The 25,519-nt window shown below is 30.6% G+C and overlaps 2 protein-coding genes, 1 long non-coding RNA gene and 1 other non-coding gene across 9 annotated transcripts; 2 read left to right on the forward strand and 2 right to left on the reverse strand.

Annotated features, from left to right (window-relative positions):
* Positions 1-2,104: 2,104 nt before the first annotated feature.
* LOC114194695 lies at positions 2,105-4,806 on the forward strand. Of its 2 annotated transcripts, none has more exons than XR_003606418.1 (6): positions 2,105-2,405; positions 2,494-2,735; positions 2,824-3,138; positions 3,384-3,708; positions 4,032-4,133; positions 4,206-4,806. It is a non-coding gene; the product is annotated as an uncharacterized LOC114194695 (long non-coding RNA). The 2 variants fall into 2 exon arrangements; XR_003606417.1 differs by having other exon boundaries at positions 2,107-2,405; positions 2,489-2,735; positions 4,206-4,805.
* A 9,368-nt stretch (positions 4,807-14,174) lies between these two features.
* On the forward strand, positions 14,175-17,534 carry LOC114194693. 3 transcript variants are annotated; one of them, XM_028085062.1, is made up of 6 exons: positions 14,176-14,557; positions 14,706-15,085; positions 15,199-15,691; positions 15,788-16,465; positions 16,557-16,703; positions 16,801-17,534. In XM_028085062.1, exons 2-6 carry the CDS (start codon positions 15,038-15,040, stop codon positions 17,262-17,264), a joined length of 1,830 nt encoding a protein of 609 aa, XP_027940863.1. In that variant the 5' UTR covers positions 14,176-14,557; positions 14,706-15,037; the 3' UTR covers positions 17,265-17,534. The 3 variants fall into 3 exon arrangements, with proteins under 3 accessions (XP_027940861.1, XP_027940862.1, XP_027940863.1); XM_028085060.1 differs by having other exon boundaries at positions 14,175-14,557; positions 15,199-16,465; XM_028085061.1 differs by having other exon boundaries at positions 14,175-14,476; positions 15,199-16,465.
* A 523-nt stretch (positions 17,535-18,057) lies between these two features.
* On the reverse strand, positions 18,058-18,151 carry TRNAY-GUA. Its single transcript has 2 exons — positions 18,115-18,151; positions 18,058-18,093 (listed from the first exon to the last, which is right to left on the reverse strand). It is a non-coding gene; the product is annotated as a tRNA-Tyr (tRNA).
* Positions 18,152-19,515: 1,364 nt separating this feature from the next.
* LOC114193482 (probable pectin methyltransferase QUA2) lies at positions 19,516-25,097 on the reverse strand. Of its 3 annotated transcripts, none has more exons than XM_028083307.1 (9): positions 24,845-25,097; positions 23,388-24,395; positions 23,178-23,310; positions 22,515-22,755; positions 21,688-21,901; positions 21,381-21,556; positions 20,944-21,247; positions 20,395-20,530; positions 19,516-20,165 (listed from the first exon to the last, which is right to left on the reverse strand). In XM_028083307.1, exons 2-9 carry the CDS (start codon positions 24,104-24,106, stop codon positions 20,007-20,009), a joined length of 2,082 nt encoding a protein of 693 aa, XP_027939108.1. In that variant the 5' UTR covers positions 24,107-24,395; positions 24,845-25,097; the 3' UTR covers positions 19,516-20,006. The 3 variants fall into 3 exon arrangements, with proteins under 3 accessions (XP_027939108.1, XP_027939106.1, XP_027939107.1); XM_028083305.1 differs by having other exon boundaries at positions 24,722-25,097; XM_028083306.1 differs by having other exon boundaries at positions 24,636-25,097.
* Positions 25,098-25,519: the final 422 nt, after the last annotated feature.

Genomic DNA, 25,519 nt, shown 5'->3' on the forward strand with positions numbered 1-25,519 from the left:
TGATACCCCCTCCTTAAAAACCTAACAAGTGGTATCAGAGCCGATGGTTAAACCGGCTCGGGCTCAGGTCTCATTGATGTTGTATCTCCCCAGTAATACTAGTCTTGCATAAAGTGATAAACGATTCATATGTATTAAAAAAATTATTTTGAAACAAAAGTTACTCATCTATTTTAAAATAAATACTAATAACTAAAAATTACTATTTAAGATTTGAAAGGGTTTAAATCAAAGAACTAAAATCAAAACTCACATTTTATACGTGATAAAACATTTTTAATTTACTAGGTAACAAATCCTAGAAACCTATATTAATTTTTTTTATACACAATTTTGTAACTTATTTTTACAACACAATTCATCATTCTTACTCTTTTCTTTAATTATTTTACCTTTATCCAATAACATTTATTACATACATTTTAAGTTTATACAATTATAATTTTTCTTTTATTAATATTTGATGTTGGAGAAAAGAAAATGTGTATCCTTTTAAAATTGAATACTTGATAAGATCATACTTTATTTGATGTGATTTTTTTTTCCTAAAAATAATTACGTAATAACATTTGGAATAGTGATGTAATACAAAAATTATATACCTATTAAATATAAGAACAAAAATGATAATAAATTTTTACTAGTCACACCAATATATACACTAACACAAAGAAGACCTTACACTATGATTATTTCAAGGCTTACACTACGATTAAAAAATTGTAATCTATCATACTGTAGTCTAAAAAAAATCATTATAAACTAGAGTTCTAACCATAGTATAAACATCACTATAGACTACAATTTTTTTTAGTAGAAACCATAATTTATTTTTGAATGCCAACATACTACAACTTTCCTAAAAACATAGTCCATTAGCATTCAAATATCATATAACTCAAATAGACTGTGGAACTTGGTAGAAATCATAGTCTATTTAGTATTAATAGAGTAAGATTTTCTGAAAAATAAAAACGTAGTCTATTAATATTTAAATATCTTTAAATAGAGTATGGATTCACATAGACTTTGGTTATTGTATCACAACAAGAAAAATTCTATTTAGCTACAGAAATTAGTGAGAAAAAAAATATTAGTAGCTAATCCCTCTCTAATTTGCGAGGAAATAACGAAAAAAAAAATTGTAGCGTGTCTGTAGCAAAATAGCTACAAATTCACCTAAACATCTATTTGTAACTAATTCCTCACTAATTTGCGAGGAAATAACGAAAAAAATAAACAGTAGCGTGTCTGTAGCAAAATAGCTACAAATTCACCTAAACATCTATTTGTAATTAATTCCTCACTAATTTGCGATGAAATAGTGAAGAAATAAAACTGTAGTCAATTTGTAACAAAATAACTACAAATTTACTAGAAAATATATTTGTAACTAATCTTTCTCAATTAAAATTATTTTAAATTTTAGTATAAAAATATATTTTTTAATTTAAATATTAAAATTATTTTTATTTTAAATATTTTTAATTATTTTCAAATTAATTATTTAAAAGTTATTTTAAATTTGAACATTTAAAAATTATTTTAAATTTAAATATTTTAAAATTACTTCTAATTTAAATATTGCAAAATTATTTTTAATTTAATTATTATAAATTATTTTTAATTTAAATATTTTGAATTACTTTTAATTTAAATATTTTAAAATTATTTTTTAAAATATAGTATTATATATTAAAATTTAAATGATAAATATAAATATTAATAAATTAATTAAAATATATAATAAAATAACACAGAAAATGATTTTGTCATTAATTCATAACTAAAAAATAGAAATTATATTTAAAATATTATTCTGAGGAAAATAAATTTACGAAAAACAATAAAAAACTAATATACTAACAGATTATCAAGATATACTTTATTATATAAGTTAAACTTTTATTTATAAATATCATTTTTTAAATGAAAAATAACATTTACCTAATACAATATTTTTAGAAATTAAAAATTAGAAATATATGAAAACTTGCAATTCATACGATAATATCAACAACAATATTCCCTCGCTTTAGGCTTTCCAAATAATTTCCAAATAAAAAAAAGTATGGGATAATTGGTGGAATAAGCAGCAGTGAAATATCTCAAAGAGTGGTTGTTTTTGCTTCTTCCAAACTCATCAAATACGACATTCAAACCCTCTGTGACATTTTTCGATTCAAATTTCCTCCATTTGAATCCGCTCATACATTGCTTCTTCTACTCCCAACTTTTCCTTCCTTCGCCATTTTCTCATTCTGGATATGAATCTCACTATTGTTCACTGTGGGTTCACTTCCTCCTAATCGGTAACTTACTCTCGACAATGGCCTTCGCTACTATGTTCATTGCAATTCCAAGCCTCGCATGAGAGCCACTCTCGCTCTCGCCGTCAAGGCTGGGTAACCTAATTATCCATTCATATATGTCGTGTATTATGAATCATTCAATGCTGAATTGCTGATTGTGAAATCGATTATGGCAGATCAGCTCTCGAAGTGGAGGATGAACGCAGAATTGCTCACATTGTTGAACACCTCGCGTTTAGTGCCACCAAGAAATACACCAATCACGACATCGTAAAATTCCTCGAGAGTATTGAAGCCGAATTAGGGGCCTGTTAGAACGCCATGACCTTTGCCGACGACACACTTTACGAGCTCTTGGTTCCGGTCGACAAGTCGGAGCTGCTGTCTAAGGCCATTTCGGTCTTAGCGGAGTTCAGTTCAGAGGTCTCGATTAGAATTGTGTTATGCTCTATTTGGATAACTCTGTTTTGTTGTTCTAGTTTTTTGTAATTGGATTGTTCTGTGTTTGTAGATTCGAGTTTCGAAGGATGACTTGGCAAAAGAGAGACAAGTTGTCTTGGAAGAGTACAGAGGAAGCACAAATGCCACGGGGCGGCTACAGGATGCTCATTGGATGTTGATGATGGAAGTTTGAGGAATTGTTTTATATCGATTGGTGTTATTTCATGAAGTTTTGAATGTATTGCAGTATGCTGAACGACTGCCAATTGGCCTAGAGAAAGTAATTCAAATGGTTTCTTCAGAGACTGTGAAGCATTTTTACAAGAAGTGGTACCATTTATGCAATATGGTAGTGATAGCAGTTGGAGATTTTTCTGATACGCAGGTGCTTTATTTATTCACATTTGATTTTTGTTTGGTAAAGTAACTGTGCTGTCATTGAGTGACTCGAGATATTATATCTGAGTTGCTCATAAGGATGCCTAATCCAGCACCAAATTGGAAAAAATATTCTGCTGATATGAAAGAAATTTTGTTCAATGAGTTTATGGTTAGTAATCATTTAGTTAATGTAATGAAATATTTTTGTATCAATTATTGTATTATAAATTAATCATTATATTGATGTAGGAGAAGTAGCGTTTTTCATCAACTTATGATCGTTGTATGACAAGAAAGGTTTGGAATTTAACATGCATGGATCGATATTCTAACTCTTTATCTAAGGCAAGGAAAAAGGCGAAAGAAAGGACAAATTCAAACAATATTCAAGACTTAAAAGGTTTTGGAGCAAGAGGTATTAGGACTTAGATGTAGGATGGATTAGTAGACATATGGGCAACAGAAGAATGAAAAAAAAAAGTCTACTGCAAGTAAGAGCAATAAGGCTGCCAAGCCTGATGCCATGATTCACACAGCAGGATCACGAAGCTTTGGACAACACTTGAAAAAAATGGTATTCTTACTTTTCACATTTGAATTTATAAGTCAAATATAATGCATTGTAATTTGTCACATTCAAAATGCAATATCAGATAGCAATTGTCTATAAGATAGAAATGAGTTGGTCACTTGATAGAAAGAAACAAATATTTTGAAAATGGTTAGCAGATAACTTTCTAAAAGCAGATATGATATGGAGAGTTGGAGTTATATTGTACATGTTTGATATAAACCAACTTCCACACTAACATGGCAGAAAGTAAGATGAATATGTCTTTTTTACTGTTATTAAGGAAAGTAATGAGTTTTTATACATAAATTGCCTTTTTTTTACAGGAAGAAGAATACAAACGCCCAATTTCTTATGGTGAATTATACAACAAAGTTCACAAAAGAAAAGATGGTCAATATGTGTCTAACAAAGCAAAAAGCTTCATTGTAAGAATGTGTTTATTTTATAAATGTTAAACTACTTATTTATAATATTGCTAACATATTGATTTGATGTAGGAATCATATGAAAATGCTATGACTGAAAAATATAGGGAAGACACATCAAAGCATCCTATAGTTGACTCTGGTGTTTGGATAAAAACAGGTGGTGAAAATAGGAAAGGTAGAATCTATGGAATTGGTCATAGTTTGGATCTTGGCATTGGTCCACATGTTTCATCCTCAACAGTTGAAGGCCCCTCTTCCCAAAATCTAAATCCAACAGCTGAAGAAATCACTACATTGACTACACAAATATCTAATTTGCAAGAGTAGGTGAAAACACAATTACAAGCACAGACTGATATGCAAGCATTAATGCAAGCACAAATGAAGGCACAAACAAAAATGCAAGCATTTATGCAACAATAGATGCAAGAGCAAATGCAATCTTTTAAGATAGAATTGTTGTCTGTTTTGAAGAAACAAGAATGAAGACATATGCCTCAAAGAACCCAAAACTTTGTTTTTCTTTTAATTGTGTTAATGCATTACTTTTTGTTGATACCCTCGAATGCTTTTGTGTCCTAAAACTATTATACATTGGTGGAAAATTTTATGTTATTTTGTACTGTTGGATGGATATACTTTGATCATTGTAGGATTAATTATCAATCCTTTTTAAATAGGTATTGCAAATATCAGAGGTATTTAGACACTTTTTGTGAATAATTTATTTTCTATCTTCTTTTTTTATTATGGGCATAGGTTTATGGACATGGCTCATAATAGATAGTGATTAACAATTAAGTAATTGCAATTAACAAAATAATATTTATAGGAGATTAATAGAATTTAAATAAATTAACTAATCATTTGTGATACAAATTAGTGATAAAAGAATTGCGACAAATTAGCTATGGATTAACGAGAAAAAAATCGCAACAAATTAGTTACAAATTAGCTACGGATTAACGAGAAAAGAATTGCAACAGATTAGCTACGGATTAGCAGGAAAAAAATTGTGACAGATTAGCTACCAATTAATGAGAACAAAATTGTGACAGATTAGCTATAGATTAGCGACAACAGAATTGCGACAGATTAGCTACGAATTAGCGACAACAGAATTGCGACAGATTAGCTACGAATTAGCGACAACAGAATTGCGACAGATTAGCTACGGATTAGCTATAAATTTTAAAACTTTTTCACTTCAATTAAAGATGGAATAGAGAGAGATTAGCTATGAATTAGCTACGAATTAGCTAAAAATTTTAAAACTTTTTCATTTCAATTAGAGAGGGAATAGAGAGGGATTAGTTATGAATCAGCTACAAATTAGCTACGAATTTTTCCCTCTCTAATTAGCTACCTGTATTTAGTTACGAAAAATTCCCTAGCAATTTGATAGGTAATATGTCGCAAAACATTTTAGCTACGAATTAGCTACGGATCAGCTACGAAATGTTCCGTAGCTAATATATAAAACTTTTGTAGTATACAAACCGTAGTTTATGATGATATATAGGCTACGATTTTTATAGAAACTATAGTGTATGACGATGAACAAAAGTAAGATTTTACACTTAAATGTAGTTCTTTTGGAATTGTTTTTTAATATTTGTTTCATTTTAGTTTCTTTCCAGCAACCTAGACAGAAAGACAACTAGAAATAAAAGCAAAAACAGAACCAAAAACAACCATAGTTAAAAACAATGAACAATTACATATATATATCATTGACTTTACACTTGTCAAGAATGTGTATTTAAATACAAAAGAAAATTACAAGTTGTTTATCGTAATGTGCTGTACAAATTTTAAAATATGTTGCCTAAATATTCCTGATGTAGTTCATTAATTCAGAATATAATGGTTGAGCATCATTAGAATACTAAAAAAACACAATAAATTCAATTGGTACATAAAAAGGACAAACTTCTTTAATTATTAATTAGGTAGATCATTATCGGGTTCCAATCTCTTTGAATTCTCACTTGAACAATGGTTTCTATCCATTGCATAACATGGTATCCATGCTCATAGGAATTGATTTTTTTTATTAGACTACAAATGAATACCAACACAATTATGATGACTTTTAATTTAGTAATAAAAAATTATAATTAGACAAAAATAACTGGCCTTGAATGATAACCATGACAACTTTTGCGATCTTGTAGTTGATCTGCCCTTCAACATTTGGTTTTAACTTTAAACCCAGACCTTAAATAAAATAATAATAAGAAAAAACTTTCCAATAAATGTAACTTTCAACTATTTCAATAAAAAAAAATCTAATCTAGCCTACAAACAAGCTAAACAAGAAAATAACCTAAACTACTCTGTATATTATACAAGAAATATTGTCCATTGTTCTCTTATTTCTATTAAACTAATGATAAAGTGAAACAAATTAATTTGATGCAATTTGTACATAAACTAATTATTCTATGTATTAAAAGATGTCTAACCTTAAGATATGTGAATTGAAGTAACCTTGTTCTACCAATTCCATTTAAATAATTTATGCTAACCACAACTCTAATTAAAGTGAAGACATATGTTAGCCATGGTTGTCTAATGTAATGAAAAATGTAAAATTTACCTTTGTAACAAGCTTTTCATTTCTTGGTTGGTTTTATGTTTAACAAAAAAAAACTACACTACTACTCTTGCAAGGCCAAGATATATCCTAGAAGGGTTCCATAAGAAACACTATTAAACTTACTCTCTTCCTTCAGTCTGAGATGTAATCCTCCAAACATTAGTGTAGTCTGAGATGTATCGGACAAAGATGTCTTCAATGTTCGAGTGTGGAGGGTGTGCATGCAAAGACATTCTGACATTCAAGTCAGAAATGTGCATCAGACAACAGTAAATGTTAGAAATGAATGCGTAATATTTACCTCGTGAACAATGTTATTTATAGTAGTTTTATGATCTTTTACCTGGTTGGGCCTTGGTCATCTAAGTAATTATGTTTCTTAAGTTTAGGATTTGTTAATCCACTTTATGCCTTAATCTCCTAATTTGTCATGCTTGACCCTCATCCAGGCATTCAATCAGAGTTGAGGTACGATGCTACTACAACTGAGATGTCCCTACCATATTGTTTCATTCTGGGTTGTCAAGTTGTTATGACCGAGATGTCTTTGCCAACATGGAATTGATCAAGGTTGTCCAGATCATCTTGGGCATATATGACACATCAACCCCCAATCTTGAGAAAGTATTTTTCTATATTTAACTTTATTTATGGATAAATTTGCCAATAATACACTTAACCTGTACTAACAAAAATCATTTTCTTACAGCTACTTGAAAATACCAATTTAGGTTAGCTTTTGGTCAATGATACAAGAAAATTTGATACTAATTAGCGAGTAGCATCGTACATGCTACTCTAAAATCATTGATGCTAATGAATTAGTGTCGATTTTTTAAGATTAATTTTAAGTAGCATTCTCTTAGCAAGTTCTAATTCATCATTAATTTTTTAAATTGATCTTCATATTAAAATAGTTTAGTTTCAGCTACACCAACATTGATGCATTTTTATTTTAAAATTTATTTAATTTAGTGTCAATTAAAATAACGCTAAATAAAATTTCATTTTAATATTATTTATTTTGCATCAGTTTGAGTGATTCTAATGACACTAATTAAAAAAAAAGTTTCTCGTACAATACCTCTATGTTCAACAAAATATAATACAACTGAAAACAAAATTAAAAGAAAATGTAATAGTTGAAAGAGGTGAGTGTAGATGAAGGAAATGAATATAGGTGAAAAAGATCGATGGCGGATTATAAGAGGGGAGGCGGGGGCCATAGCCCCCCCTAATTTTTTTAAAATTTTTTTAGTTATGTATTTTATTTAAAAAAAATTAGGTTAAAATACTCCGTTAGTCATCGTTTTTGTTGCAGAATCTCAATTTGGTCCTCGTATTTTTATTAGTTTCAATTAGGTCCACATTTTTGTAAATTAATATCAATTAGGTCCTTTCCGTTAGTAGATAATTAGCACCGTTAAGTAGGTGTCACGTGTCAGCTCCTCGTTTTTTTGAATTTTTTTTACTTTTTTTTTAATTTTTTTTAATTTTCTTTTAATATTTTTTAATTTTAAAAATTTTTTTAAAATTTTTTTTATTTATTTTTTAAAATATTTATGCCACGTGTCACTTCTGTAGTGTGCCACATGTCAATCTAATATGGTGACACGTGTCAAATTAATGTATGAATCTCAATTTGGTCCTCATATTTGTTAAATTGATTTGATTTAAGTCCCAATTTTTTAAAAAAAAATTCAATTTCAGGCACTCCAAATTTAGACCAAATTTTACTTTTAATGTTATGATTATTTTTATTAAAATTGATATTTTTATTAAATATTTTAATAATATTAATTATATTTAATATTAAAATTTTAAATATATTTATTTTAATTTTTTATAAAATTATTTTAAAATTTTACATTTGAATTTATAAAATTGTTATTTTTAAGCCAACTCTAAAATATTGTTGATATTGAATATTATACAAATATTTTGAATATAAATTTATTAATCTATATATTTATAATTTTAAAATAAAATTTAAATAAAGTTTAATGTAAAATATAAATTTAAATAAATTAAATGTTGTTAAAAATATGTAATAGAAATATCACTTGTAATAAAAGTATCATCATTACATTTATAAAAAAATTAAATTTGTTCTAAATTTGGAGCACATGAAATTAAAATTATTTTAAAAAAATTTGGGACTGAAATCAAATCAAATTAACAAATATGATGACCAAATTGAGATTCATACAATAATTTGACACGTGTCACCATATTAGATTGACACATGGCACACTACAAACTTGACACGTGGCATAAATATATTTTTTAAAAAAATTTAAAAAAAAATTTAAAAAAATTTAAAAAATTCAAAAAAATGAGAAGTTGACAAGTGGCACCTACTTAATGGTGTTAGTTCTCTACTAACGGAAAGGACCTAATTGATACTAATTTACAAAAATGAGGACCTAATTGAGACTAATAAAAATACGAGGATCAAATTGAGATTTTGCTACAAAAACGAGGACCAACAGAGTATTTTAACCAAAAAATTAACTATGTATTTTATTTTAAAATGTTTTAAATTATGTATTATATATATTGGAAATGTTGAAAATTCATGAAAATTAATTATGTATTATTTATTTTATAAAGTATAATATTTAATATTAATAAATAATAAAACATAAATTAAATATAATAAAGAATAAAAAAATATTAAAATATTAAAATATTTTTTATTTTTTATTTTTTATTTTTTTCCAATTATTTTTTTAATTTTTATATATTGTAGTGATTTCTCACACTCATTTGTGTGTGTTTTTCTTCTGTTTATGAAAAAAAAATTAGACACAAACTCGTTATTTTTTCTCTCATCTCTCTCCTTACTCATGTTTCTTTCGTTTGTTTATGAAAACAAAAACAATTAGATACAAACTCATTATTTTTGTTCTCATCTCTCTCCTTTATTCTCTTCCATTATCGAAGAAAAAAAGGTAAGTGTATTGTCTCACTTGAAGAAATATAAGTCTTTGGTTTATTCATTGTTTATAATATAGAAGAAAAATGTAATGTATTATATGATTTTCATAACCGATTTTTAATTGTGACTTGATTATCATATATTTTGTTTCTAGTAATTACATATTTTAATTTTTATTAGTTTATGATAAATTATTTTTCAGTCTTAAGTTTATATATATATATATATATATATATATATATATATATATATATATATATATATATATATATTGTAAAATAAAATGAAAGATGAATTTATTATAGACAATTTTAGCTCTGATTCAATTACTTTTAGTTTTGTTTTAATTATTGCTGAAAGATCTTAAGAAACTTAACTATTGGTTAAGGATCTTAAGAAACTAAGGACAATTATTTATATACTTATATATTTTATGTATGTGTGTGAATTCTTTTATAGTTACAATTATACTCGTTTTTTTATTGTATTAATAATACAAATTTTAAATATATTATTTTAGCTCCCCCAAAGATATAGGTCAAGATCCGCCACTGAAAAAGATGAATGTGAATGAAAGAGATGAGGAGAAGAGCGTGGATGAATGCGATGGGGAGAAGAGTGTGGATGAATAGGATGGGAAGAAAAGTGTGGACGAATGAAACGAGTGTGGATGAAGCGAATGAGTGTGTGAAGGAAATGAGTATGGATGAAGGAAATAGTATGGATAAAGAATGAGTGCGAGAGTGGATGAAAGAAATGAGTATGAATGATGAAAATAAGTGTAGATGAAAAAGATGAGTGTCAGTGTGAGGAGTTTATGAATGTGAACAAAGGATATAAGTATGAGAAGATTTATATATTGTGAACAAGAAAAAAATTGTGAGTGAAAAAATTTGTTATCTGCAAATTCGGGTCTTTAAATTAAAAATAACCTATGATTATTTGTTATTACAAAGACATGTGGATTGATAATAGTATATAAATTAATGTTAGTATAACCAACATTAACTTAAAAATATAAACATTAAAAGAATAAATAAAATTAACTGCAACTTTAAAGTTATTAAACTTATTTATTTTTAATATTTATTTTAATTACAATAATTCAACATTACGATAAATATTTATACTCATTAAAAAAAATTGAACAATAGTCAGTGCCGTCATAAAGCCGGTTATGCTAGCTCTGTTAATGTCTAACACTAAGCAGACTCTACCAATACTAAAACAAATGTTTATTTATTGAAAAAATATAAATAGTTTTTCACTTTTTAATTTTTTTAAAATTTAAAATTTTGTGTCATCTTAGAGTCGATTAATCTAACTCCATAAGTAAACTCCATTATAATGCCGGCTAAGCTAATACTAATCTAACACTAACACAAATCTTTTATACTTTTAACATTTGTTTTAAAATAATAGCATTTTGCATCATATTAAAATCTTCTTAATGAACTCTAGTGACATCACACAATTTAACTAAATTTAGTTTTATATTTTCTTATAATCTATATTTAAATATAAAAAATCTTCTTTTTAAAGTACATATTTGTTTTTCAATTTTATCCTTTAAATGATTTTTTTAATTCAAATAATTATTTTATTAATTTTACTCTTTAAATGATTTTTTTTAATTTAACCATTTTTTTAATTTGACCGTTATTTTAAACTTAATCATTTTTTAATTATAAAATTATCTACAAAATAAATAATATGATTTACAATAAAATTATAAGAAATTATTTATATTTTTATAATTATAGTAATAACTATAGTAATAATAATTTTATTAAATTTTATCACCATTCAAAAAATTAAACACACATATACAAGTGTTTTCACTGATATAATATATATATATATATATATATATATATATATATATATATATATATATATATATATATATATATATATATATATATATATATATATATATATATTAGTGTTATACCAAACAATTGTTGGTAGAGACTTATAACCACTTTTTTTATGCTCTCAGCGTTTATACCTCACTGGTAAGAGCTTACTCTAGCTAGAAGAGGTTTAATCCTTTAGAAACATGCTTCTTTTCTATTGGTCTGGAGGTGAATCAAGTAAATGAGACTTGATTGATATAAAGTAAATGTTCACCAAGTAAAACTTCATTGATCTAAATGTCAACCAAATAAAATTTGGTGCCTATGAATGTTGATCAAATAAGTAAATTTGGTTGAAAGTAAATTTTGTAATTTGTTCAAAAAATAATCAATTAAGAACACGATGTTATTAGTAAAAGTAAAAAGTACCACTTAATATATTATAAATTTTGTATTTGTTGCTCTTTAGTTTAATGTACTTTTTTTAAAAGAAAAACTATTTAAAGATTTTTTCAGATGACACCGATTGAATATATATGATACAATTAAAGACTCTATGATTGGTTTTTGTCGCAATTTGACACTTCTGATTATGCTTGAGATTGAAGATGGTTTATGATGCTAAATCAACTCTTGGCTTTTTGAATAAATATAAACGATTGACCTAACTAATTTGTTATTAGATTACATCTAGAAAACAAGCTTAAATATATTATTTGGAATAATATTTCATACACCACACTTCAGTTTTTATAATAAATATATGCTTAAGTGTTTTTAATAAATATAAACGAAAATAAATTGTTTTTAATCTCAACATTTAATAATAAAAGTTTAAAACACCTCAAAATTTTACATAAAATTATTAATTATTAATATTTATTATATAATTACTTTTTTAAAGTAGTAATTTAAAATATTCAATGCAATATATTTAATCTTTTCAATTTTTACCATGTCACACTTACATATCAAAAATAGAAAAATTTGTAACAATACCTGCCAAGTGTTGGAGATTGAAGAGAAAAAATAACCTATAAAGAGAACACACTTTTTTATTAAGGCTTGAATACCTTTTTCGCCCTCATTTTCGTAGTGTTTGTTGTAGATGGTCCTCATTTTTACCAAATGTTTAAAATTTTGTAGTGTTTGTTGCAGATGGTTCTCAATTTTACCAAATGTTTAAAATGGTCCTCATTTTTGCAATTCGTGTTTAATTTAGTCTTTTTCTGTGACACTGTTTAAATTAGTAACGGAGCACTATACATGTGACATTGTCTGTATTACATTGTATTGGGGTATATTATGTGTATTGTTCAAGTGTAGTAATTAGATATTTGGGGATAAATAGGTGAGCTAGGGTTTATCGTTGAACCATCAACATTGCACGAATTGCTACAAAACTGTTGCCTCCAACGATTACAACCAGAGGTAAAGGAAGAAGATTGGACTGTGACATGGGATTGTAGTAAGAAGAAGATTGCAACAACACACATTGGAAATGGAGGAAGAAGATTGCAGCAACTGACCAACTGTCCAACAATTCATTTTCAAAACCCTAGCTTACCTATTTATCCCCAATTATTTAATTACTACACTTGTACCGTACACGTAATACACCCCAGTAGAATGTAGTACAAACATTGTCATTGTGCTTCGTTACTGATTTAAACGACGTCACAGAAAATGACTAAATTAAACACGAATTGCGAAAATGAGGATCATTTTAAACATTTGGTAAAAATGAGAACCATCCGCAACAAACACTACGAAAATGAGGATCATTTTAAACATTTTATAAAAATGAGGACCATCTATAACCAACACTACGAAAATGAGGACGAAAAAGGTATTTAAAACTTTTATTAATGACACTTAATTGCATAGAGTAAAAGGTCTGCATTAAATGGTATAATACTTACTATCATGAAAAGAAAAAAACACCTTTTTATTAATCACACAAATGCACACTGAATAATATGTACATCTAAATGAAAAGGGATAGTAGGTAGTATATTAGTGATTGAAGAGGAGAAAAACCATGAAAAGAAAAATACACCTTTTTATTACCCATAAACAATTGCACACAGAAAAAAAAAATCTAAGCATATCAGTGACTGAAGAGGAGAAAAACTCAAAGAGAAAAAATACACACCATTTAATTTTTCACACACAATTGCACACAGAAAAGGATCTACATGAAAAGTTACAAAACTTAGTATAATAGCGATTGAAGACAGAAAACTCATGAAAAAAATATACCTTTTCAATAATCACACGCAATTGGACACACAAAATGTTTACTAAGGAATAAAATAAACAATCTGATATTAAAAAATACATAAAGAAAATATTTTAATCCTAATATAGTAAAACTAAAAAGTGAATAAAACTTATATAAATAAGGTAGTAATGACATGTTAAGTTTCAACAGACTTTAAAGTTGATCATAAATTTGCTCGGACTTCAAAATTGATTAATAAAGCCAATTAAATTTTGGTGTTATACTGCAGAAGTGAGAGAAAGAAAGGTGGTAGAGAATTTTGAAGAATATAAATACTGGGTTATGCATGGTCTACATGTGTGTGGTATATATAGAGTCGGCTAAATTATTAGAATATCACACGTCCTCTTTCCGTGATTTCACATGTACAAACTAGAAAGATAGAAAACACCTCTTTCTCTTTCTCTTTCTCATTCTTAACGATAAATATTAACTACCTCTCTCTGTTTCTCTTTGTCTTGTGTTTTTCTTCCTTTGCTTTGCATTTGCATTTGCATTTCTTACACGACATCACGTGACGACACCACATAGCACAATCTTAACTTTATAACTATTTAGCATCCCAAAGCTTTTGAAGATTCCGGAGAAAAAGCACAGATACTGTTTGAGAGGTTATTGTTGTCTTTGAGAGCTGGCTCGATTCTGCTTTACAAGGTTCGTCTTTTCTGCACCAATTCTCGCCGCAATTTGCGTGTGCCTGTGCCTGCTTTAGAATCACCTGGAGGAGGCATTAGAGTGTGTATTCATTTTGTCACTTTCTTGTTTAGTTTAGAGTTTTCATCAAGTTATTATCTGATTTTGATTCTTCCATTTGGAATTTCATGAGATGAATGTTTGGCACATTTATTTGGTTATTTGATTACTGTTCTTCAACTGGGTATAGGCTTGTTTGGAGAGGAAGATATTGTGGATACACAGAACTCTGGCCAACTCTCTAGAGATATCTTCACAAACCGGAATAGGCTTTGGTCTTCTTCTTTCCGGTTTTCTGATTTTCTCAGAGAGAGTGTTTTCTCTTGTCCAGCGCCTTCCCATTGATTATGGCTAAAATTTGGTTCAATGTGATTGCTGCTGATTGCTGAACTGCTACTGTGTTTGTTTTTATTGTTGTACTCCCACTTTTCACTGCAATTGATTGTGAAAGGAAGAAAATTGTTGCACAGAGAAGATAAAGTTGAAGGGATTTGGAACAAGCCTTATCTTTTGGTGGCAACCATGGCTATGTGCTTCTCTCTTTTGACTGTAAGGAAGGAGAAATACAAGGTAAGAAACTCAATTAGGATTTTCGTTTCTCTTATTTATGTCTTATGGAGTTTCTATGAAACTTGTGAATTGTGATTGACTTGTTATTATATCACTGTTGTTTATTTATTCAGGGGAGTGGAAGGTCTTCAAAGGAGAACTTTAGTACTCTACTTGCCAAACTACAATCTTCAAAAATTGCATCAGTACCAACCACTTTTGATGCCACAGTATCCGATGGTATTCCCAGAAATTCAAGTTTCAATTCGGGGGTTATGAGTCCTGATACTTGTGTGGAGGCTGAAGTACATGAGGCTTATGAAGGGGAAGATGAGGATGAAGATTCACCGAAGATCAAGAGAGAAATCTCTGATTTTCATCTCCAACATCATGAAGCTGTTGCAGACAAAGGATATGGTGCAACTGATAAAGAAATAGAGTATCCTACTTTGTATGAAAATCAAGTCACCGAAGAATTTGATGACAGAACCGATAAATACAGCCAAAAGAGCGTTGAAACAACCGAAAGTGGACACGTCAGTGATCCTGGGATTGCCAAAGCTGATTCGTGGACTTCTCCAAAGTTCAAGAGACACTTTTCTAACCTTGAAAAGTTTGATGAGCATGGTAAGAAAACTCATTATATGTCAGCTTTAAAGTCAAAGTCTTTTGAGAATTTTAAGGAATTATCAGCAATGGTTAATCTTGAAAGCCCTTGGTCAGAGAAGAGTCACTACAGTGCTGATAGAGTAGTGCTGAAAAGGCATTCTTCAAGTCAGTTACTTCCTTCTGGAAGGAAAAACCTGTGGTGGAAAATGATCCTGCGGAGCCACAGGAACATACACAGAACTTTCTCTGGGAATTCAACATTAGTTCCTGCCACGGCTGCATTAAATAGTGGGTACTCTACAGACACCCTTGAACAACCAAAACAAGGAAAGACATTGAGGCCTGTGAAATCCTCTGGTTCAATTACTGCAGAATCGTTTAACAAAAGAAGAACTGGTAAAGGTATAGATAATAAAAGGGGGAGCAGGTTTCAAAGGGACCAATGGCTTGCTTTCTCCAAAGAATCGTCCTCTTTTGCCAGAGTGGATGCATGGGTGAAAGGTCTTGAAATTCAGCAACTACTTCCTGAGGATGATTTTGATGTTGACAATGATAAAAGCATAACCTTCCCACCTTCTCCCGATACTGGTCGAACAATGATGAGAGCTACATCTCAGTTGACTTATGCAGATGCCAATGTTTCAAAACAGACTTTAACTGCCATTAGTGTAGTCCAGTCTCTAAATCCAGCTTCATCTATTGCTCACATATCTGGTATTGGTGTAAAATCCATCCCTGCTATTTCACACTTATCCAATCTCCGCTCTATCAACCTCTCAAACAATTTCATAGGTATAACTTGGAACTAGAATGTAGCACTTGATGCAATATCAATAAATCAAAGACTAACTATTACTGATTCAATTCTTCGTTGACTATGCAGCTCACATCTCACCAGGATTTCTACCAAAGGGTATTCAAACACTTAACTTGTCAAGAAACAAGATCAACACTCTTGACGGTCTCAGAGAATTGACCAAGTTGCGGGTAATTGACCTGAGTTACAACCGCATCTCGAGAATTGGACAAGGTCAGTTTTTGACATAACTTGATGCTCTAAGATGTTTGCATTTCAAATTTGTTTAGCCTTCATTTTAGTTTTTTCCATTCATTATGTGATTTGTCAGGTTTGTCAAGTTGCACACTTGTCAAAGAACTGTATCTTGTGGGAAACAAGATAAGTGATGCTGAAGGGCTACACAGGCTATTGAAGCTAACAGTTCTAGATTTGAGCTTCAACAAGATCACAACAACAAAAGCATTAGGCCAGCTTGTGGCTAACTACAACTCACTTAAGGCTCTTAATCTGCTAGGAAATCCAATTGAAAGAAACATCAGCCATGGCCAGCTGAGTAAAGCAGTCTCTGGTCTTCTTCCAAAGTTGGTGTACCTGAACAAGCAACCCCTCAAGGCTCATAGAACACGCGAAATATTGAGTGACAGTGTTGCCAGAGCTGCCCTTGGGAACAGCACGATAAGCTGTGACAAAAGATCAATAAGAAGACTTAGTCATGGTGGATCAAGTCTTTCCAAAGGGTATAGAAGAAGTGCAAGTGCTTCTCACAAAAGCACGAATCGAACAAGGAGGTGAAAAACAGTGTTTAGTGCATGTAAAAGGAACACCTCAATGGAACATGTTTCATATGGTTCTTTGGTTCTTTTCTTTGCAATGTTACACTAGAGGAAAATGTGTTATAGGTGTTGCTGTCTCTTCAAGCCCAAAGGACTCTAGCATGAGGGAGTGTGTCAGACTTATATTTGAAAGCCATTATTTGCTTTCATCCTACAGACTGAACTTTTGCAATGTTTTTTTATTGTAACATTGTCAAGTTTTGAAGTAATGGAGTCTTCCTTGTCCCAACTTTGGTGTGTGGAACTTGATATGATGTATGATCATCTGGGTTTCAGAAATTCTATGAACATCATGCAAATTGAATAATAGGGTGGCCCATTGGTATCAATCATCACTGTTAAATTATCTGAATAAGGCATGATAAAGAAATTCAGTTCAGATGCTATAAAGTATCTGATGTTGGACACCACAAAAATCCACAGCCCCTTGTCAGAGAGGGTGTACAAGTTTCATCTAATTCACTAATTAGTATTTCTTTAATATCAATCAATTAATTTGCTTTTAGATTATATATAAATGATTCCAGCATTACCAGGAGTGTGCGCTCTTTTAAAGAATCATATTAAAGTTGCACTATTGAAGATTTAAAGTAGATTCGGAAATTTTTTGGCCACTGATTAGTGAAATTCTTCAATGGTTTTAGTAAGCTTTCTTTGAACAGAACAGTGCATAGAGTTTTTTATTAGTTTTAATTAATTAAAGAGTACAAATAGTTTATTTATAATACAAAAGTAAAGAGGGCAAAAATAATTCCGACCTGCCGGATTCGAACCAGCGACCTAAGGATGGCTTTCAGGTTCTTTACCTACTACAGTCCTCCGCTCTACCAACTGAGCTAAGGTCGGTTTTGATTTGTCTTATAGCAAGATCATATTTGTTTCTAACATATAAGTTTTATATAAATATAATTGTAATATTTTCACACCTTTGTAACAATTTTAACATAAGGTCGGTCCTGTGAACAAGAAAATTGAGAAGCTTTCGTTTAAAAAGTTTAGATTTTATTGATCAAATGCTTATATATGAAAAGGAAAAAAAAAAACGGAAATAAGAAATAAAAGTATACATTATTATACTGTGCTAATTTTTTATATATTAAAGGAATCAATGTCAGTTTTATTTAGATTTGAATTAGTGAGAAGCTATGTCATTTCATATTCCTGTTAAATAAGATCATAATTTTTATGGGTGCAAAGTCCTTCTCATATTTACTCCACCAAAAAATGTCCTTCTCATTATCATCAGATAAGATTTTGAACTGTTTAGAAGGAAAAATCTTCTACATCCAATAAGATGAGCTTATATTTATTACAATAAAAAAATATATATACTCTTTTTAATTTAATTATTAAAGAATAAGTAAAATAAATTCCTCCAGAAATAAAATTAAAAAATAAATTGTCAAGATATTTTCACTTAATTATGATAAAAACTAATGGGTATCCAATGTTTGCTTTTCCGCACACTTCCGGATGTTTTTTCATTAGTTAGAAGTATTCTATTCTGTAATTCTAGTTTACAAGAATTTGAATGAAGAGTTTTATTTTGAATTATGTAATTACATTATTTTAATAAAGCTTGTGTATTCAAAGGTTCTGAATTTATTTTTATGAAACTAATATATTCGAACATTTCCATTCTTAGTCAGTGATTCATTTTATACATCTACCACAATATCTTTTATTTTTCAGAAATTATGTGATAGTATTAAAATTAAAATTTTAAAATTGCTTCTAATTAAGACCCTCATCATAACAACTTCTGATATAATACTTTTCATGCAATTGTGTTTTCAAAATCTTTAATATTTGGTACAACTTTTATAAAACTATTTTGAAGAATGGTTGATTTTTTTTAATATGATATATTTGAACAAATTTATCCATAAAATTTTTAAGAGAAAATGATAAATTCATTCATATAACTTATTGTTTAACATTTTACTTTAAATTAATATATACACTAATTTTAATTTTCAATCATACATTTTCTCCTAAAAGTACATTTTTTCTCAAAATCAATAAAAGTTGGGTTTAAGTTTTCATAGACATGAAAGTCATTATTCATAATAATCTATAATCTCCACTTCAGTTTTTTCACCATTTTACATTCATTCTAAAACAATTAATTAGACATTATAATTTTCCTTAAATTACTAATGCCAAACAAACATCTTTATTTAGATGTCTTGTTACAATCTGTAATGGACTGATCAACAATATGATTTTGATTTAACATTGTAAACATTGACAAACTATGAAGTGTTGTTTTGCCAAAGCTTATACAATAGACATTCAATAACTTATAAAGGGTAGCAGAAAAATATTCTATAAGGGGCAATCAACCACTGAGCATTGTACAACAATAACTTATTATCTCACCATGTTCCAATCTTAAAATTGATTCTGTCACTGTGTAACTCTAATCAGACATCACATGAAAAAGTAAATTAACCTACCAGTATACTACTCTCTCATCTGCTCTGTGGCTTGTTTGGTAATTACATGGTCCTATGTAAACCTTACGGTTACATAGGTGATGTGGTGGTATCATTGAGGAAGATACAGTTTCCTCTATATGTTGTGTTCTTTTGTCCAAAATTTTGAACCCCCACTTTGTATGTTGGAGCTTTATGGTCATTATGGAAATGAATATATATGTATATATATATTGGTCTAATTTCTTCAGTTCTTCAATTTTTTAGCTTGCCTGTCTCTTAAAGAAAGGTTTCTGGCAGATCAGGAGTCTCTGATCACTGTCACTTTCAATTTCTACCACTCTTGCATCCCACTTCAGCTGTGCTGTTAAAGCTCTAGCTGATTCTATTAAGGGAACTGTGTCACGGATTATAACCCAACCCTGCACACATGACCAATGTCAGCATATCAAAAGAAACATTTTTACTCGTTCAAAAGAATATTTTGTATGAAAATACTGATCACATTCAATCAACAATGTACATGATAAAAGGGTTGCCTGATTCAAAGTTTATACGCATTTTACTGAACAAACTGCATTAAATATTGATGCAGTGCTTTGTGAGGAAATCTTATAGCAGTTTTGGTTCAAGAGTGCTAAATTGACATACCTCTGGGCGAAGTATTCTGTCAATTTCAAGGAACATGTCAAGCATGGTACATCTGTGCTGCTCAGTCTCAAGGGAGAGAAATCCTGCTGCATGCACCAAGTCATAGGTTCTAGGGTATGTCGGAAAAGCCTCACACCTACAAGCCATAGAAAATAAAAATTATTAAGGAAACTATTAACTATTCTTCACAAAATCTTATGAAGACTATAAGCCAGATGTAATTGGAAAAGTAAATGGTATATCACCATGTTTTAATTTTGATCTCAACTACGTATTTTAGAAATGTCAGATGTCTGAATCGTTACTAGAATTAAAAAGTGTAAATGTTAACAACATGGTATAAACCTCCACTGAAAATAGTTAGACATGGATCAAGAAATTAAGGTTTCGGTTTCAAAAAGGACAACAGATCGAGTTTCAAAAGGTGGAAGGAAGGAAGAAAGAGTATTATAGCATGTGACTGAGAATCTATATCAAGGTAACCAAAACAAACTGACTGAACTAGAGAAGCATGTCATTTAAATAACAGGGCAAAGGAGATTAAAGTACCAATCATGGAGAACACCAACAAATCCTCTGTCCTGGATCAAGGGAAGATAATTGGGACCATTTATTGGGACAACATTCATCACCCACACAGACTTTCTAGCTTGCAGCAATGCAGAATTAAAGCCACCAAAGTGAGCATTCATGTCCACCACATTTCTGAGCATGTTATAAGGGGGTGAAGGGTCCTCATCGCCCGGCCTCTTCGGATGATCAGAGAATATCAAAGGTGACAGGAGTGACCAATAATTCTGGACCGCTATTTTCCAGCTATCAGAGTCCTCAGTAAGTTCATCAGGCTGCAACCCTGGTACATTGAAATATATAGGCATACTAAGTTAACCAAATGAATAGGAGATTTGACTCAGCGAGAGAGTAGAATTACAATGCAATCACTTCCACAAAGTTGTCTACAAATCATTTAAGAACATAAAGATTACCGTATATAGCTAACTCGTTCTTGTTCAAATTAGCACGAGAAGGCCATCTTTCCCTTTTCTCAATTGGAATCCAACGAGCGCTCTGCATTCCTCCTATGCAATTTTGCAGTTCTCGATAATGTGGAGTCTCCACGTCAATACCTCTACCACACAAAGAAGGGCCAGAACCTGACTTTCTGGTAGTAAGAATAGACCAAGGTAAGAGTCAGATCACATTTCAAAATTCTAAACTTATTGTAAATACATAGTATAGAATCTATTTGTTAGCAAAAAATCGTTTTCTCAAGTACATCTATGAAAGAATTACCTTGAAGCATAGCAACTTTTTTTACTAGTTTTCTTCCATACTACAGTTTCATCTTGTTGTGACAGCAGTTCCCAGCAAAGAGTTAATGTAAAATCCTGTATAAACTTCCATCTTTTCTGGTTCCCTTTGTCTCGAGCATTTGTGAGAGGTGATGTCCAAACAAAGTATCCACCCGGTTTTAAAAGTCTATCGGCTTCAATTAGAAGCATGCCATCTACACCATGTAAAATGAATGTTAATAAATTACAAGGTACTAAAATATTAATAACAATTATACATGAACCAAGGTTATGGTTCTGAAGGAAGATACAAATTTTTAGACTTTATGTCAACACCTTATAACATATAACAGAACGGAGAGTTTCAAAAGTTAAGCACGGTTTTGTTGGATACTTCAGGAATGGCAAGTAAACATTAAAAGGTTTCTACTTATTTTAGCAGATTTAACTTTGGGAAACTTCATTTAACAAAGAACTAAATATGGACATTTTTCCTAAAGTATATACCATATCATTTTTCTTAATTCTGCAGTGCAAAAATAGTTCTTTTGCATCAGAAATGCTCCCAATGAGTTGAAGGCATACCAGATAGAATCATTTTATCAATATGGGAAAAGTCAATGTAATAAACAAGGCATATAAAAAAACAAGGCGCATTGTGAAGAACCAAGGAGTTGATCCTATTCTTATTTCATGACAACTAACTTCTTCCTATAACACGTATAATATGTGATGTATCACCTATGTTGTCAAATAAGTAGTGAACATGATAGATGCATGTTGATCCAATCCAACAGAAAGTAGCATAGATTGAAAGTTGGAAGATACCTTTCTGGTCCCAATCAATGCCACATCTGGCACAATGTAACATATCAAAGGATAGAGATGGAAATGGCAGCTGCTTTGAAGTGAAAGAAGCAATCATAGCAGGAAGACCCCTCTCGAGAGTGAGCTGAACTTGACTACCAGAAGGCTCATAGTTTGCAATGCACATAGTTAAAAGATGACTGTCAAAGAGATGTGCTCCAAAGCTACCATAGCCACAACCTATGTCTAGTATAGTTCGAACCTGCAAATTTTAGGATGTCAGAATTCTCGATCAAATAAGATTTCAGGGAAGGAGCATCACAGCCACACTTCGTGAACTCAGTTCAGATCCAATGTCACAAACCCATAAAAAAAATCTAACACGAGTCCCTAAAGAGCACTTTATAACAATCACTTTCAGACGGCAAGTTACCATCTTATATGCCCACAGTGAATATTTTAAGAATATTCACTTTATCATTTTATCAAGATAGTTAATATCTATATTATAAGAATCGAGATACCGAGTTCTTTATGGTAAAATATATGCCATCTAGTATGATGAAATTGACAGAGAGAAGGTACCAAATTAGTGAAATACATGTATAATCAATAAAGGCCACAAAAAATCAAGCAACAAACAATTGATGAGTCCATTTCAAGAGAAAGCACAAAAATATTTACCCCTGCTTGTATTAAATAAGATTCATTTCTAAGTCCAATCATTTCAGCAATTTGATGTGAGTAGTCTTCAACACCATCAAACATGTGAGAGGCTGAACGAAATGAAATTTGCTCTTCATCCAGCATCATCATCCTGTAATTAAATTACATCGAAAAACTTTAGAAATCAAAAATAGCTTAAAGCAAGAGAAACAATGACATGTCACTCACCTCTTTGTCAAGCTTCCAGAAGAACGAACCTCCTGTGCTGTGATCTTCACATTAGCAGACCAGATAACATCTTTTCCAGTAGGCCATCTTAAAGGAATTTTGTAATTCACTGGTGGCAGAACCAAACAATTCTGCCTAGGCTCATGACCACATTGCCGGTCAATTTCGTTGCTATCAGAAACTTCCAATTCCACATTCTCAGAAACATTGTAGCAAGGAACAAAGTTTTCCAATTCCTGAGGACAGAATTCCGATTCCTTCAACCTCAACGGACCTCGAGAAAACTCACCAATATCCATAAGGTCTGAGACAAGCTTCTCTTGAAGCCTTCTATAACCATGGTAAATGTGACCTCTTGAAGAGGATGAAATCGATAAAGTCCACCAAAAAGATCCAGTAAGAGCCAGAAGAACTATGACAACTAAACTAAACTTCAAAGAAAGCAGCATCAGCTTAAGCCGGTTCCGCGGGGAGCTAACAATGAAGGAATCGGATGCAAAACCATTCTCACCAATGCCATTGCCATATTTGGAATCAGAATTATTTCCCAAAAGCAACCTCAAAGGAAACCTCAAAGCAAAAGGGCTATGATCTGAAGAACCCCTCTTATCCAAATCTTCCTTTTCTGGTTTATCCTTAGATTGGGAGTCCCACAAGTCATTGCCACTCTCAGGGAACCTAACCCCACCAGACACACCTCTTTGCAGAGGCCTAGACATTCTCTGACCAATCACCGAAGTAGCACAAACAAGTTCACCTACGAATAAATGTTCTTATCGAAACACCACAAAACCCACCCAGAAACCAATAAATACAAAAACAAATGTCTTATTTCACAGTAGGCGAAGTCGGCTAAAGCAGATCACACGATGCAATTCGACTTGAACAAAAACCAAATCTTCAATACAACCCAGAAATCAGCAGAAGAGTGTCAGTTACTCCAGCATCACTGTATTTATTGGGCTGAAACCATCCAGATAATCTGGCTCCAGTTAAGCAAATGCAAACCTACAAAAAGAAAAAGAAATACCGCGTCAAACTTGGTGGCGTGTATTTAAAACAGTGAAGTTACGAAACTAATTTAGCATTATTATATAGTAAGAAATTTAAAAAAAAAAATAAAAATAAAAATAAAACACAAACTTTCTCTCATTAGGGAATCAAAAACAGGGGAATAACGACAAGGCCGCAGTAATTAATTCACCGCATCAGATCCATCACGGACCCAGCATTGAAATGGATACGTACCAACATCCATAAAAGAAAAAAGAAAACTTGTGCGGTAACGAAGACAGAGCAGTGAAAAGCACAAGCTAGTAGCAGTAACTACTAACCATGGCACAAGCTCATTTTCTTGGAGAAGGGAAACCCATTTGCTTGAGATCAAAGCAGAGAGAAAGAAAATGAAGAATTTTAAAGGGAAAGGATGAATAGTAGCAGCAATAGTAGTAGCACACCTTGTTTGTTTTGGGGTGAAAAAGAAGAAAGAAGGGAATGGTGGAAGTGATTTATGGAGGGGGTGTGTGAGTCTGTGGTTGGTTGCTTGCAACACAAATCACAAGAAGAACGCACGCTGTCTGTGCTTGGTTATGGTTTGTGAGTGTGGATCAGTGATTGATTATTCCCTCACACTCACAAGCCTCGTCGAATGATTAGAGAGTGCGTTCTTTAGAAATGAGGGAGAGAGAGAGAGAGTCTGAGACAGTGATTCTATGAAGGTTAGCAGGTTTAGTACTGATCGGATCGTGACACAAACCACTGTCCAAGAAACAAAATTATAATATTGATAATAATTCCTACTCATTCGTATCAGAATTAAAAGAAGATAACAGTTTTTCCTTAGTTTATCAAGATAAATGAAATTATTAATTAATTTGACACTAATAAATTTGTCTTAAATTTATATATTTTTGAAATTATCTTTGCAATTAATAATTTTTATCCAGTTATTTATTCATGCAATCCTTCTTTATTTTCATCAAGGATAATTTTGCTTGAAAATAATCATGGATTGAATCTTGTAAAGAAGAATTGTCAAATTATAGTCTATTATACACGATATTTGAGGGAAAATAAAAAAATTACAAAAAAGATAGATACTTTCTAATTTTTAAAATGTTTTTGTTAAGAGG

The sequence above is a fragment of the Vigna unguiculata genome, chromosome 8 (assembly GCF_004118075.2).
Source record: "Vigna unguiculata cultivar IT97K-499-35 chromosome 8, ASM411807v1, whole genome shotgun sequence".
Lineage (NCBI taxonomy): Eukaryota > Viridiplantae > Streptophyta > Magnoliopsida > Fabales > Fabaceae > Vigna > Vigna unguiculata.